The following is a 13,987-nucleotide window of genomic DNA, read 5'->3' on the forward strand; positions in this document are numbered from 1 at the left end:
TGCCTTGTTCATCACCGTGTCCCCAGAACAATGTTCAACCTGGAAGCAGGCACTTAATAAAAGTTTGTAGAACAAATGAGTAAGTAAGTGAATGAATATAAGAAGGAATACTTTTTCTTATTCAAAGGGTTAGGAAGCAAGGCTTTGAGAAGGCTGGGAAAAAGACTGTGAACACTCTCAAGCATCCATGTTACTTCAAGGCAGAAATTCTCAAACTGGATTCAAGAAGTTTTCTTGGGTGTTGAGAGAGGATTTCACTCAGAAACTCAGCTGTGTATGTTTTATTACTAAATTGTAAGTTTGAACTTTATTTCCAAATTCAATTCTTTACTCTTCTTTTATCCACGTTTTTGTTTTTGTTTTGTTTTTTGCCTATGATGGTTCCTTTGTTCTGTTTCATATGTTAATCACCATCAATTAAATGCTTTTAGGACTCAGCCCACATAAACTTTACATGTTTCTTTTACTTTACCCTACATAAAGAACAAAGTAGTGATGACGGGAAAATTGTATGACCATTCCTATCAATCTGCATTCCCAAATTAACTACTTCAGTATTAACTAAACTTTAGAATCCAGATTTGACATACACTGTTGACTATGAACCACTATTGACAAGTCATTAAAGCAGTATCTACTACTCAACTGTAGTTTGTTGGTATACTTACTTACTAATAAAGGTTCCAGGCTATCAGCAACATAAAAATCCTTTTCCCTCAGGTACTGTACCAATAGGATTAGGCATCACTATATCAACCAACTACCCAACACAAATCCTAGAAGATGGCACAGACTCTCAGTTCAACATTGGAAAGAAATCCTAAAAGTCCCATCATGGGATGATCCAATAAGATTCAGAAAAGACTTACAGCCAAATACACATATACTCCTGTTGGGCTGATACTCAAGATCATCAGACACCCTGTCACTAAAATTGGAAATAAAGAAAGAGCTGGGAGACTTCTCTGAAACATATTTATCAACATATTATTGGTAGACACTAGCATTCAGGATGTTTTTATTACTTTCAGTTCCTCCACTACACTGTACGCTTCTTGAATGTAGTGACTGTGTTCATTCAGTCATTTGCACAGTCAATAAATAATATTAAGCATCTACTAAATTCTAAGCATTGAGGACACAGGAGTGAAAAAAACTGATAAAAGAGAGAAAACTCCCTATTCTCGTGGACTAGCTTGCATTCAGTTGAGAGAAAACAAACAATAAACAAATGGATACATAATACGTCTTGATGGTGATATGTGCTGTCAAGGAAAAGAGCACAATAGACAAACAGTGGACAATAACAATGGACTGGGGTTATTTTATATAAGGGTGATCATTAAAGACCTGTCTGATAAGGTGAAAATTAAACAAAGACCTGAAGTGAGGGAGTGAGCCATGCAGATAATATGGAGGAGAAACAGCACAGAGCCAGTGTGCTGGAAGAGAGGGATGAGTAACAGGGAGAGTGGTAAGAGATGAGGTCAGAGCTATGGCAGGGGACCAAATTGTCCAGAGCCTTAGAGATCATAGTTAAGACTTTGGATTTACTGAAACTGAACACCACTGGAGCAGAGGAGTGACATGATCTGGCTTCCGTGTTAGAGAGAATCACTATCAGCTGTAGCAGTGAAGACTGGAGGAGTAATGGCAGAAGCAGGGAGACCAGTTAGGAAGATACAGCAATAATCCAGGTGAAAGGCAAGAATGGGTTAGGATAAAATAGCACAGTGAAGGTCGAATAAGGTTATTCAAGATTTGCTGTCATATTAGATGTAGGTATAAGAAGGGGAGAAGTCAAGGATGATTCCAAGGTTTCTAACATGAGCAACTGGTAATATGGAGATATCATTTACTAAAAGAGGGATAACTTTAAGAGAAGCAGATTTCTGCTGCTGTTTGTTCTTTGGGATGGAATTAAGAATTCAGTTTGGGCATTTTTAAGTTTGAGATGCCTAGCAGATATCCAAACGGAAATACTGAGTAGACCACAGGATAGTCTAGTTTTGATTTCAAGAGAGAAGTCAGGGCTAAAAACAGATATTCAAAAGTAATCAGTAAAAATACTGTACATATTTAGAGATGGAACTATTAAGATCACCTACTGTATGAGTGTGTGTTTGGGATGGAGGGGGGCAATTTTCAAAGATTGTGCCCTCGTGCTGCAATGAAAAGAAGTCAGGAAAATGAGGAATACCACAACAGTACCACAAAAGGAGAGAAGAACTAGAGAGATGCCCTAGAAACAAGGTGATGAAAGTGTTTCAAGAAGAAAGGAATGATCGGGTAACATAAGGATTGAGAACTGGCCACTGGATGTGGCTAACTTGTGGGATCTTGGAACGTGGCTTCAGCAAAAGTCGTAGAGACGAGTGCCTGAACCGAGCAAGTTCAAGAGGGAATAGGAAGAGGGAAAGTGGAGACAGTGAGTAAAGAAAAGCTATGCTATGAAAGGGAAGAGAGAAAATGGGATGGTAGCTGGAAGGAATATGGAGTCAAGGGAGCTTTTTTTTTTAAGACGGGAAATATTATAGCCTGTTTGACTTGGGAATAAAACAGTAGAGAAGAAAAGGTAACGAAGCAAGAAAGTCAGGACAATTACGGGCTGAGGTAGCTGCGTAGGCAGGAGGGGATGGGCACAAGTGCACAGCGGGCAGAGCGTTTGGCTTTATAAGGGAGCACAGTCTCATTTATCCATGTAGTCCCAGGATCTTGCACAGAGACTAGTTAGTTCATAGCAGGGCTCTCAAAAAAAACGTGTGCTGAGGGGAGGGTATAGCTCAAGTAGAGTGCATGCTTAGCATGCAGGAGGTCCTGGGTTCAATCCCCAGTACCTCCATTAAAAATAAATAAATAAAACCCAATTATCACCCCCTCCCCAAGAAAACATGTGCTGAAGGAATGAATAAACAAATGTATTGTTGAACAAGGGCCCTTCCTTTTTGTACTATGCTCTGAAGAAAAATATAGATTGCTTAACACAGTAGATACACAATGACATATTTACTGAGAAATGAGAATCATCCAAAAGCAAAAGATTAGGGCAAGGAATGGGAAAAAAGTAGGGAGAATGCAGTATGATTTCAGACCAGAATTCACATCCCAGGAAGTAAGTAGAAAAGGAGATAATGGGAGAAACACCTAAGTGACTAGCTATATAGGGGAAGCATACACACGCATACACACACACACACACACACACACACACACACACACACACAGGATCAACGCACACATGGTGCTCTTAGAGCAATGTAATACTGTACAATGACCAAGACAGGCTACAAAAAGACTCCCCAGCCACACAGCCAGCCTGGGATCTACTGGAAGCCCTTATTCATGGTTACTGCCTCTGGGGTTGCCACCTGGGCCTTACTCCCCTCTCTAGAGCCTGGGGGAAGGTGTGGCCTGTAGTGACGTCCTTCTACCTGCTCCTCTGGGGCATTTTTACTGACACTCAGGCCACCAGAGTCTCCACTCACTAAGAGTCTTCAATGTCCATCATCTTCCCATCCCTCCTAGAGAGCTCAAGGATCTGAGAAAATGAGAAGAAAATGAGAAGCCTCCTGATGGAAAAACTCAACAAACAAAGACCTTTAAGGGCAGTTCTGTCTTTTCTTTTTTAAAATAGTTTTAATGTACAGGGAAATTTTACTGAGACACTCCTATCATACTCACTTTTCTCCGAGTAAACACAGACCTTCAGGAGCAGCGTAACTTTCCCCGGCACTGTGATGATATCTCCTATATAGTCTGCCTCACTGGCCTTTCTAAGAGAGTATTTCAACTGTCTAAATAGATATTTCAACTGTCTAAAAACGCCTGTGTTACACTCCCCAACCCCAGTCCAGGGAGGGTACGCAGAGTACAAGCAAGCCCACCCCCAGTATCACTCGCATTCTGTAATCACAGAGCCTCCAAGAAAGGAAAGAAATGAGGGAAACAGGAAAAGGAAGTGCTTTAGGAAGGCCCAAGGTGAATTACACAACAAAGATGAACGTCATATTACCCAATTTAGTACAACAAAATTTTACTCAAGAAGTATGTTCAAGAGGGGAAGGTACAGCTCAAGTGGTAGAGTGCATGCTTAGCATACACCAGGTCCTGGGTTCAATCCCCAGCACTTCTAAAAATAAAATAAATAACTAAACCTAATTACCTCCCCGCAAGAAGAAAACAAAGAAATGTTTCAGTCTTCTATACTGTTTATGATAAAATGCTAATTGGAAGATAAGGTAGAATAAAAACATAAATGTAAATTTATTTGCTAATCTTTGTTAGTAGATCCATGATGTCTTGAATGTGGGTCTATTGCTGAACTGCAAGTTGTCTTTCATATACCACACCTACCATGCATGACTTGTATTTTCTAGTTCTAATTTCTATGAAGAAAAACAAAAATCTGAAAACATTCATGAAGTAATCTATGTGCAGAGTCCTTCTAGACTTTTAAGATTCCCTCTCCATCTTTTGTAGTTTGCTTATCCATATAATTGAACAATTTCTTTTAGTAACTTGAAATTATCGAGTTATTCCAAAGCATCTGAAATACTTCTCACAAAATCATTCTTTTTAAAATCAAACGTCAACAGCTGACGTCATATTCAGTTATACTGTATAATTACAATAGTAAGTACAATGAACATAAACAGATATACAGATAAATACAACTGACTCTTTGTAAACACTTGATTGGTTGAGAGGCCACATGGGTGGGGGCCTGTCAGACCCAGCAACACATAGAGTAACAGCAAGCATGCAGTGCATCATGTTTGTTAGAGCAGAGGCTGGGCAAGAGACTGCCCACTGTACATCAAGCTGTTACATCAAGTCACGTTAGCTACCATGAGCGCCCCAAGCTTAAAGATTTTAATTTATCAAAATGTCAGTAACAATTAGTAAAACATCTAAGTGGGGGGACTTTCCTGCTACTGATTCTTGTATATCAACAGGAAAAGCAGCCAGAGGTTTGAAGGAAAGGGAACTCATTTTCATCATGTTGGGTCTGTCCCACTAGCCGATAAGCTCCCTGCACGTCTGTCTCCTTTGTAATTGTATCACAGAACCTGACACTCAGTGAGTGCTCAATAGACTTGCCCAGTAAACTTGCTGAATATGTTCACACATTCTAATCTGGATCAGTATTTCAGCTGCTATCACTGCTGGCCTATAAATAAAATTTTCTGGGGCTTAAAAAAAAGGAATGTTAGAAGGTTTGAGTCATGGTCCATTATCTGCTAATATTTTCCATCTGTTTTTCTTTACATTGTATGTATGTTTCCTGACATTGGTTAATTATACTTACAAATCATGGTCCAAGTTATACTTACATTATTATTGTATTAATGCTAATAATATTCTGTAAACTATTCTATTTTGATTAAAGCCATTAGTGCCCATTAAAAAATAAAGTTGGGCTGAATGTCCTATTGAGTTTGAATTTCACATTCCCACAATGTGCGGCAGCTAATACTTTCAGTTTTTGGCACTACTACTGAGAACATAAAAGTTCTCCTGGAACTAACAAATTACTTCCCTTCCAACACAATTATATAATCTGAGAGTTGAATGGCACCCTAGAGATTATTCTGTGGTCCCCAAATCCCTCCCAATTAAGGATTCTAATCAAAAACTACTCAAGTTTTTGGGGCAGGGAGAGATGTTTAGCTTTAAACCCCACATTACAGAATGCCTCACCTAGAGTAGGCTCTTAATACATAGCTTAAATCTGAAATGCACCCATTTCATTAATTTTCTTATTCTTCCTAGGGCTTTAGCTGTAGCATCTACTGAATCTGTAATTAAAGATCTGCATGAATCTTCTGCTCATTAACCCATGTTTAAAAAGAAATTCAAGAGAGGAAACTCCACGATCAGTCAAATGTTTTAACATTAACACTGCTTATGTCAGTACATAATAAAACTTGAACAGAAAATGGAAAATCAAGTCTTCATTAGTTTGCTTAAGATCTATAAAGGGTTTCCAACTTATCCAAGATAGTCATATATCCTCAATTTCTAGTATGATTTTTTTAAACAAAGTCTTGTATCATTCATACAAGTAAATTATCCATCCACCCTTTTTATAATTGGGGTGCTCACAGATTTAACCATAGTACTGCAGTAAGGTATGTTATTATGCTAATTCATTTTCCCTCCAGTTAACAGCCTGTGATCCCATCTGATTTCCCATAAATGACATGATAATGAAGAGAACAAAGCTTCTGGAGCAGTAAACACCACCAATAATTTTACTTTAGTCAAGTATGTATTCCAAAAAAAGTACATAATTTACAGCATGGCCTTGCTTAGCACTGCTTTAACAATGCGTCAGTTTTGAAGGCTTTTACAATATTTGCAAGGGCACAAAGTATACATTTCCAAATCCTGTTTCCTACTGTTTTGCTAAAAGGGAACACACAATATCCCTCAACAGCACAATTACAGTGGGCTTTATTAACTTTTTTTTTCCCAGGCAATAATTTAAATTCCCACTTCCTCCTAAATATCTTTGGACAGCAACTCCTGGCAACCCATCTGTCTCTTTCATCACAGCTTCTTTTCATAACTAAAGGGTCAAGTTCTTTTCTATCCATTTCAACACGACGCACTGTACTTGCAGCCCTGCCACGATAGCCCACTACTGACTGCCGGAATACAGCATATTGAATTTCACTGTCCTTCATTGTTTCCAGTTTAACTGCCATTTTACCACCATGCACACGAGAGAAATGCGTTCCCACAGGCATCTTATGAATTTCCAAAGCAGCTATTCTTTGAGGATTTACAAAACATTTGCCTTCTCTGAATTCCCTTTATCACCAGAGAAACGGCTTTGGGGAGCTGAGATTTTTTTTAAGTACCTTATGCAAAAAAACCCACAAAAACGGATTTTAAGCATTTCTATTTTGCTAACAATTTTAATCCTAAAGGCCTTCCTATAGGGCAGTGTAGGAATCTTAAATACTGCTTTTGGCCTTCCCAATTAAAATGAAAATTTTCAGCCCACAAAAATTATCTCATCAAGTATTCTTTCTTCTTAGCCTACACCCTAAGGGCTACCCAGCGCGTTGTAAAATAAACTGGCTTTGGATTTTGTACAACGCCCTAAATCTTCCTAAGAGCCCCCACCTTGGGCTCACAGACGCACATAATCCCTCGGCAAACCTCAAACCTGCCAAGGAAGTGGACTCTTTCTCTGCCACAAAGGGACGGCCCACGCCTCGTGCACGGCGGCCTCTGCACACATGTGCTGGGCTGACAAGTGCGGAGCGGCCCTTCCTGGATCCAAAGCGGTAAGCCTGGACCGAAAGCCACACTCTTCCCCACCCACTGCCTTCTGCCCACGGCCACTCTCCCCAATGATAGGCGACCCGCTCTGAAGTGCCCTGGCCGCGGACTGGCGTCCCAGTCGGCCTGGCTCGTGCCGTACGGCCACGCTCAGACCCACTTCCCCTCCACCCATCGTCCTTTTTCCTTCCCCCTCTTCTTCGCCTCAGAAATTCCGTCGGAACTTCTTTCGGGCCGAGCGGAGAGGCCCAGCCTGGGACCCGGGCACACCCTCCCCTGGCGGCCGCGCCCCCCGCGTCTCGGCCCGAAGCGGCCACCGAACCCGGGGACCCGCAGCCCGCCGGGCCCAGCGCCTCACCTCCTCCTCGCTCTCGCTACGGAAACACAGGCACGCGGCCCGCTTCTTGTAGCCGTCGCCGTCATAGGTGCGGGTCTGGTTCGACTTGAGCTTCATCATCCTCCGGGCCCGGGTAGGGGTGCCGTGTGGGTCGCGGGAGTCGAAGGTGGGGAGCCCGCTCCGGACGGCCGCGCGCGCGCGCGCCCCCGGCTCGACCAAGGGAAGCAGGGAGGGGGAGCCGCTTCTCCGCTACACGGCTCAGCCGCTGGCCCGCCGCGGCCGCCTCATTCCCCCCGGCCCAGGCTCCGCGCCGCCGCCGCCGTCACGGCTGCTGTCGCCGCCGCCGCCGCCACGGCCGCCGCCCCCTCTGCCGCCGCCACTCCCGACGACGACCGCGCCGCCATGTTGGGCGCGCTGCGTCAGCGGCGTAAGGCCCCGCCAGCCTGCAGCACGGCCGCGCGCTCGCAACGCAGGCCACGTTCGGGAATCGCGCCCTCCCAGTCCGCGCGGCGTAAACGAGCGTCTGGAAGGGGAAAGCCGCGCGACTAAAGGCGGCTGAAACGCCAGTAGCGTAGGGGTGGGGACCTTGGGGCGCGCGGGAGGAAGCCCAGGGAGAAAGGGGTGCGGTTGCAGGGTTGACCCGCTCGGCAGAGGAAGGGTAAGCGAGGATTTGCCTAAAGTCGCGCCACGAGTGCGCAGCCGAAGACAAACCAAGGTCAGGCCGCCCGGGCCTTGACCCTGCGCGTTCATCTGAGAGGGGAGAAAGGGGGAAGATCTGGAGGTAAAAGTGGGATGCAATTCAGCGCAAATTAATCAGGGTACAGCCTGAGATGCCTGGGATTAAGCATTGCACGGAAACGGGTCGGGGGTGTTGCACATTGTATTCACATCCAGAAGCTCTGGAAGTCTTTCGGGCTGGGGCATGCAGTCCACTAGAACAGATTTTTATTCTACATTCCTTTATTGGTGCAAAGTAGCACATGCTTCCTCTTTAGGTAAACAGGATGGCCAGAAAGGGGGGTGTGTGTGTGTGATGTGATGCAAATCATAAGACATTATCATGTTTGGCAGTGAAGGAGGAGGATATACTGCGGATGTCAAACAGACTCTCCAGGGAAAGATACACAGCCAGATGCTCTCCAGCAGGGAAAAATGGGACCTGTGAATGTTCTCAGCAGCCCAGACCAAACCTAGTACCATGACAACTCCCTGAACGTGCTGAAAATCCTATGCATGATTTGTCTGTGAATTACTTATTACCCGTTTTGAATTTGCTTGTATTTAGCATCGTCAAAAAAGATCAGGATTTGGAACCAAACAAACCTAGGCTGGAATCTCATTTTATATCATTTATTTACCCCTGTAAAATAGAAATAATAAACGCATTTTGGCACCTGGCACATAGTAGTCACTCAATACATTGTAAGTACAGGCACGTACTTCACTTTTTTGCACTTTGCAGGCATTGTGTTTTTTACAAATTGAAGGTCTGTGGCAACCTTGCATTGAGCAACATTCTTCCAACACCATTTTCCCACGTATTTGCTTAGTTCATGTCTCTCTGTCACATTTTGGTAATTATCACAATATTTCAAACTTTTTAATTATTACCTTTTGTTATGGTTACCTATGATCAGTGATCTTTGATGTTACTCACTTCAACTTACTGAAGGCTCAGATGATGGTTGGCATTCTTTAGCAATAAAGTGTTTTTAAATTAAGGTATATACGTTGTTTTTTTAGACGTAATGCTATTACACACTTAATAGACTACAGTTTAGTGTAAACATAATGCACTAGGAAACCAAAAAATACCTGTGACTTGTTTTATTGAGATATTTGCTTTGTTTATTGCATGGTCTAGAACTGAACCAGCAATATCTCCAAGGTATGCCTGTAATGTTACTGCATTCTACTAAACCTTTGTCACATAAATGTGCAGTTTCAGTTAGTTTTGGTCAATCTTCATGCAACTGAATTCCCAAAATACTGATCATTTTGGTTGTCTTTCTAGCTTTCTCCTCTTCTATTATATCTCTAATTTAAAAGAAAGGAAGATAACACTGAAAGTTCTGATTGTAGAAATACTGTAACATTAGCATTGTCAAAAATTTGCAAAATACATAGTGGGTTGTTTTTTTTTTTTAGTAAAAAAAAACTAAATTATGTATCTCTTTGAGCACATTCTGTAGAGATTTGTATCCTGCTTTTTTTCTGGTCTTGTCCATGTCATTAAGGTTTTTCTTTTTTTTTTTTTAAATGTCATTCCTAATTACTACCTAATAGTCCAGCATAGGGATATACCATCAATTATTTTACCATTTCCCCATTGTGGGAAGCTTAGGTTGTGTCCTGTGTTTCATTAGAACAACAGTAAACATCCCTGTATACAAATCCTTGTCCCTTACACAGATAGGTCCTCAAGATAAATTTTCAGATGCAGATCAAGAGGAGTAGGAACACGTTTATGGCTCTTGCTACCTGTTGCCAAAGGCTTCCCAGAAAAATGTGAGTACAGTTACACTAGCAGCTAGACAGCTAGACTGTACTATCTTCCACTTTCTTAAGGTTGAGAGCAGAATTGTAAATGGCATTCCAAGTCTCAGTACCCCAGAGTAAAGATAATAAGCAAATTAGACTGTCAACTCCTTGAGGGCAGGCACTGTGTGGTTTACCTTGATATCTCCACCTCCTAATACAAGGCTTTGTCCAAAATAAGAACTCAGGAAATGTTAATTGACTAGATGGATGGAGGTTTCCTGTTGGTTTCTCATTCCTTCAGCTTTCATGGGCCTCTTGCAAGAACCCACTAGATCACTCCCAGATCCCTTGCCTTAGTAGAAAATAATTTTTTTTTCACTTAGGAAACATTAACCAAGGGATTCCACCCTTTCCTGGAGCATAATGGATAAACACTAGATTTAAATTAATAAAGTAATTGTACTTATTACCATATTCTTCCAGTTAAATACTTTTCTGAAAGTCCTACAAGAAAAAACATACATGAAATGTTGCCTATGACCACATTAAAGGTAACTCCTCAGTTGCCTAAATCAGAAACCTGGGAGTGGTTGGTATATCTTGCCTTCCATCCAATTGATAATAAACTCCAATGCTTCTGCCCTCTTGACATCCTCAAACCCCAGCCCCTTCCCTCTTTGCCTGCTGCCATTACTTCATTAGGACTCTCCCTCTTTCTTGAACTGTGGTCTTCCTGGCTCCCATCCAGCCCCCTTCAACCCCATCTACCCGCAAGAGGAATCCTTCCCAAATGCAGATCTGAAAAAGTCTTGGCCTTGATTAAAAACCTATAGTTGCTGCTCAGTGATTTGAAGATAAAATCCAAATTCTACCAGGAGACAGAAGACCCCGCAGAAGCTGGTCCCTGCCAGGCTTACCCTATAGTCTGGTCATTCTGAACTACCTACAGTTCTTGAACCTCTAGACAACCTGCCAAGTCTCTGAACATTCTTCTCTGTTGTCTAGAGGGCTTGTTTTCCAAGATGCTCACACACTCCATTGTCCCTCTCCTCCCACCCAGAAAGAGGCCAAATTATATTTATCCTTCAGAACACAGGTTAAAAGTCACCTCCTCCTGGAAGCCCTCCTTAACTGCTTCTATGCCTCCTACTAGCCTGGTTATTTGTCACATAGTATTGCCATTGTTTTCTTGCCAGTCTCACATTTCAAACTTCTTGAAGTCACAGTCTGTGTCAAACTCATCCTTGCTTATTTCACTAGCAATTATCCCCAGGATCTGACACACACATCTCAAAAAAAAAAAAAAATCTTAATGAAAGAATAGCTGTTGCCTTTCCAAGACTTGTTTACTATAGTGCTCAATCACTTGTCCAGTATGGAATGAGACTCACCTGTCTATAGGAATACCTCCATATGACACACCTAATACCAGACTTCTGAATGAAGATCACACAGCATTCTCCTGATTGACACATTTTGGAGATCATCTGCAGCAACTTTTTAGAGCCTGGATGGAATGGCAAACAAAATACAGAAAATTAGTTTTCACAGGATCCTTACTCCACCCTGCTTCTTTAACATGCCTCTCACTCCTGCCACCTCCCAGGACTACCTTGTTCATGCCATCAAGACCCCAGGAGCATCTTCTGTTTCTGATCTTTGCTTTTGTATTAGTTACCTATTGCTGCATAACAAATCCCCCTCCCCACAAAATAGTGGCTTAAAACATGAATTATTTCTTATTTCTCATGGTTTCTGTGGGTTAAGAATCCTGGAATGGCTTGGTGTCTCTCATAAGGTTGCAGTCAGGTATTGGCTGGGGCTGCAGTCATCTGAAGGCTTGATTGGAGCTGGAGGATCCACTTCCAGTTGAAAGTCCACCTCTCCATTGTAGACTTTTCCATGGGGCTGCTTGAGCATCCTCACGACATGGTGGCTAGATTCCTCCCAAAGAAAACACTACGAGATTCCAAGACTGAACTGTAATGCCTTCTATGACGTAGCCTTGAAAGTCACACTTTTATTAGTTCCATGGCTTTCTATTGATCACTTAAGTCTGGCTGACTCAGTGTGGGAGGGGGGTTACACAAAGGCATGAAAACCAGGAGGCAAGGATCACTGGGGGCCATACTAGAAGCTGCCTACCACACCTCTCAGAAAAGTGACCTCATCTGTAGTTTGTTCCTTCACTGCCCATATATCCTAGATGGTATACTTAACAGAGGGCAAGGAGATAATTCTTGAGAAGGCGCTACCCTTCCTTACATAATTGGTGGCCTGACAAATACATCATTCTACTATAAAAGTTCAATTTTCTAAACGTCCTGTAGGGTAAAGCTCTAATAAATATATTTCAAGTCCCACAGCAGGCCTAAGGGGAAATTTTTTAATAGATCCAGGAAGTCAAACATGTTTACTCATCCCTTCCACTGGGGTTAGTCACAATTTTTGGCCCATGCCTTCATCTACTTCGATGCCACTATATTTACTGCTATAAGGTTCTAGCCCTTCTCTTCTGACCAGGATTTTTTTCATTCAGAAGTGGAATATCATCAGAGACAAAGAGGCATATCAAGAAAACCTAACAATTAAAAACATGTAAGCACCTAATAACAGCTTCAAAATACATGGAAGTAAAAACAATACTAAAGGGTGAAGATTGTACTCCTGGGCATTTATCCTAGGGAAATAAAGATTTATGTTTCCTGAAAAACGTGTACATATGTGTTTATGGCAGCTTTACTTGTAATAGCCAAAAACTGGCATCAATTCAGATGTCCTTCAGTGGGTGAATGGCTAACCAAACTGTGGTGCATTCATACCATGGAATACTACTCAGAAATAAAGAGGAATAAACTATTGAAACATGAAACAATCTGGATGGGTCTCCAGAGAATTATGCTGAGTGAAAAAAGCCAATACCAAAACGTTGCACACTGTATGGGTCCACTTAAATAACATTTATGAAATAACAAAATTGTGGAAATGGAGTACAGATTTTTGGTTGCCAAGGGTTAAGGCAGGTATAGAGGTGGGAGGTGGCTATCGAAAGGCAACATGAGGGATCCTTGAGGTGATGAAAATATTCTTTATCTTGACTGTATCAATATCAATATCCTGGTTGTGATATTGTTTTGCAAGATTTTACTTTCAAGATATAGTTTTGCAACACACCACTGGGAGAAACTGGGAAAAGGTGCACAGGCTCTCTCTGTATTATTTCTTACAACTGCATGTAAATCTACAAATATCTCAAAATTAAAGGTTTAATTTGAGTGTTCAGTTTTTTTTCCAGCTTCATAGAAGTATAACTGATAAAGTTTAATTTTTCAAAAATTGAGCGAAAGATCTAATAGAGACTTCACAAAAAAAGATATGAGGAATGGCCAATAAACACTTTAAAGGTGTTCATCATCGTGAGTCATTAGGGAAATACAAATTTAAACCACATGAATTATACCAGAATGGTTAAATTTTTAAATATTGAAATGAAAAAGACTGACAACATCAAATGTTGGGAGAATGTGGAACAACCGTAACTCTCATACATACTTTGTTGGTAGAAATGTAAAGTGGTACAACCACTTTTGAAACTTGTTTGAAAATTTTTCAAAAAGTTAAAAATATAACTATTCTGTGACCCAGTAATTCCACTTCTAGGTATTTACCTGAGGGAATTAAAAATATATATCCACAAAAACTTGAATAAGAACGTTCGTAAGGCCAAAAATTGCCAACAGCCCAGGTGACCATCAATAAAAGGATAGATGGACAAACTACAGTATAGCTAGACAACAGAATGTTATTTATCCACAAAGGGACACACTAATGATACACATATCAACATGGATGAATCTCAAAAACATTATGCTGAGT

General features: G+C 41.5%; 1 protein-coding gene and 1 long non-coding RNA gene across 3 annotated transcripts in view; one reads left to right on the plus strand and one right to left on the minus strand.

Moving 5' to 3' along the window:
• The window catches only part of NUDT3 (nudix hydrolase 3), an 89,021-nt gene extending 81,238 nt beyond the window's left edge, over positions 1-7,783 (minus strand). The window contains exon 1 of the mRNA XM_031434900.2: positions 7,652-7,783. Coding sequence (XP_031290760.2) covers positions 7,652-7,750 — 99 coding nt within the window. The 5' untranslated portion in view covers positions 7,751-7,783. The remainder of the gene's footprint in view (positions 1-7,651) is intronic.
• On the plus strand, positions 7,214-9,334 carry LOC135318619 (uncharacterized). Of its 2 annotated transcripts, none has more exons than XR_010376869.1 (3): positions 7,214-7,298; positions 7,503-8,411; positions 8,702-9,334. It is a non-coding gene; the product is annotated as an uncharacterized LOC135318619 (long non-coding RNA). The 2 variants fall into 2 exon arrangements; XR_010376870.1 differs by having other exon boundaries at positions 8,707-9,334.
• Positions 9,335-13,987: the final 4,653 nt, after the last annotated feature.

Source organism: Camelus dromedarius, chromosome 19 (assembly GCF_036321535.1).
Source record: "Camelus dromedarius isolate mCamDro1 chromosome 19, mCamDro1.pat, whole genome shotgun sequence".
Classification (NCBI taxonomy): Eukaryota; Metazoa; Chordata; class Mammalia; order Artiodactyla; family Camelidae; genus Camelus; species Camelus dromedarius.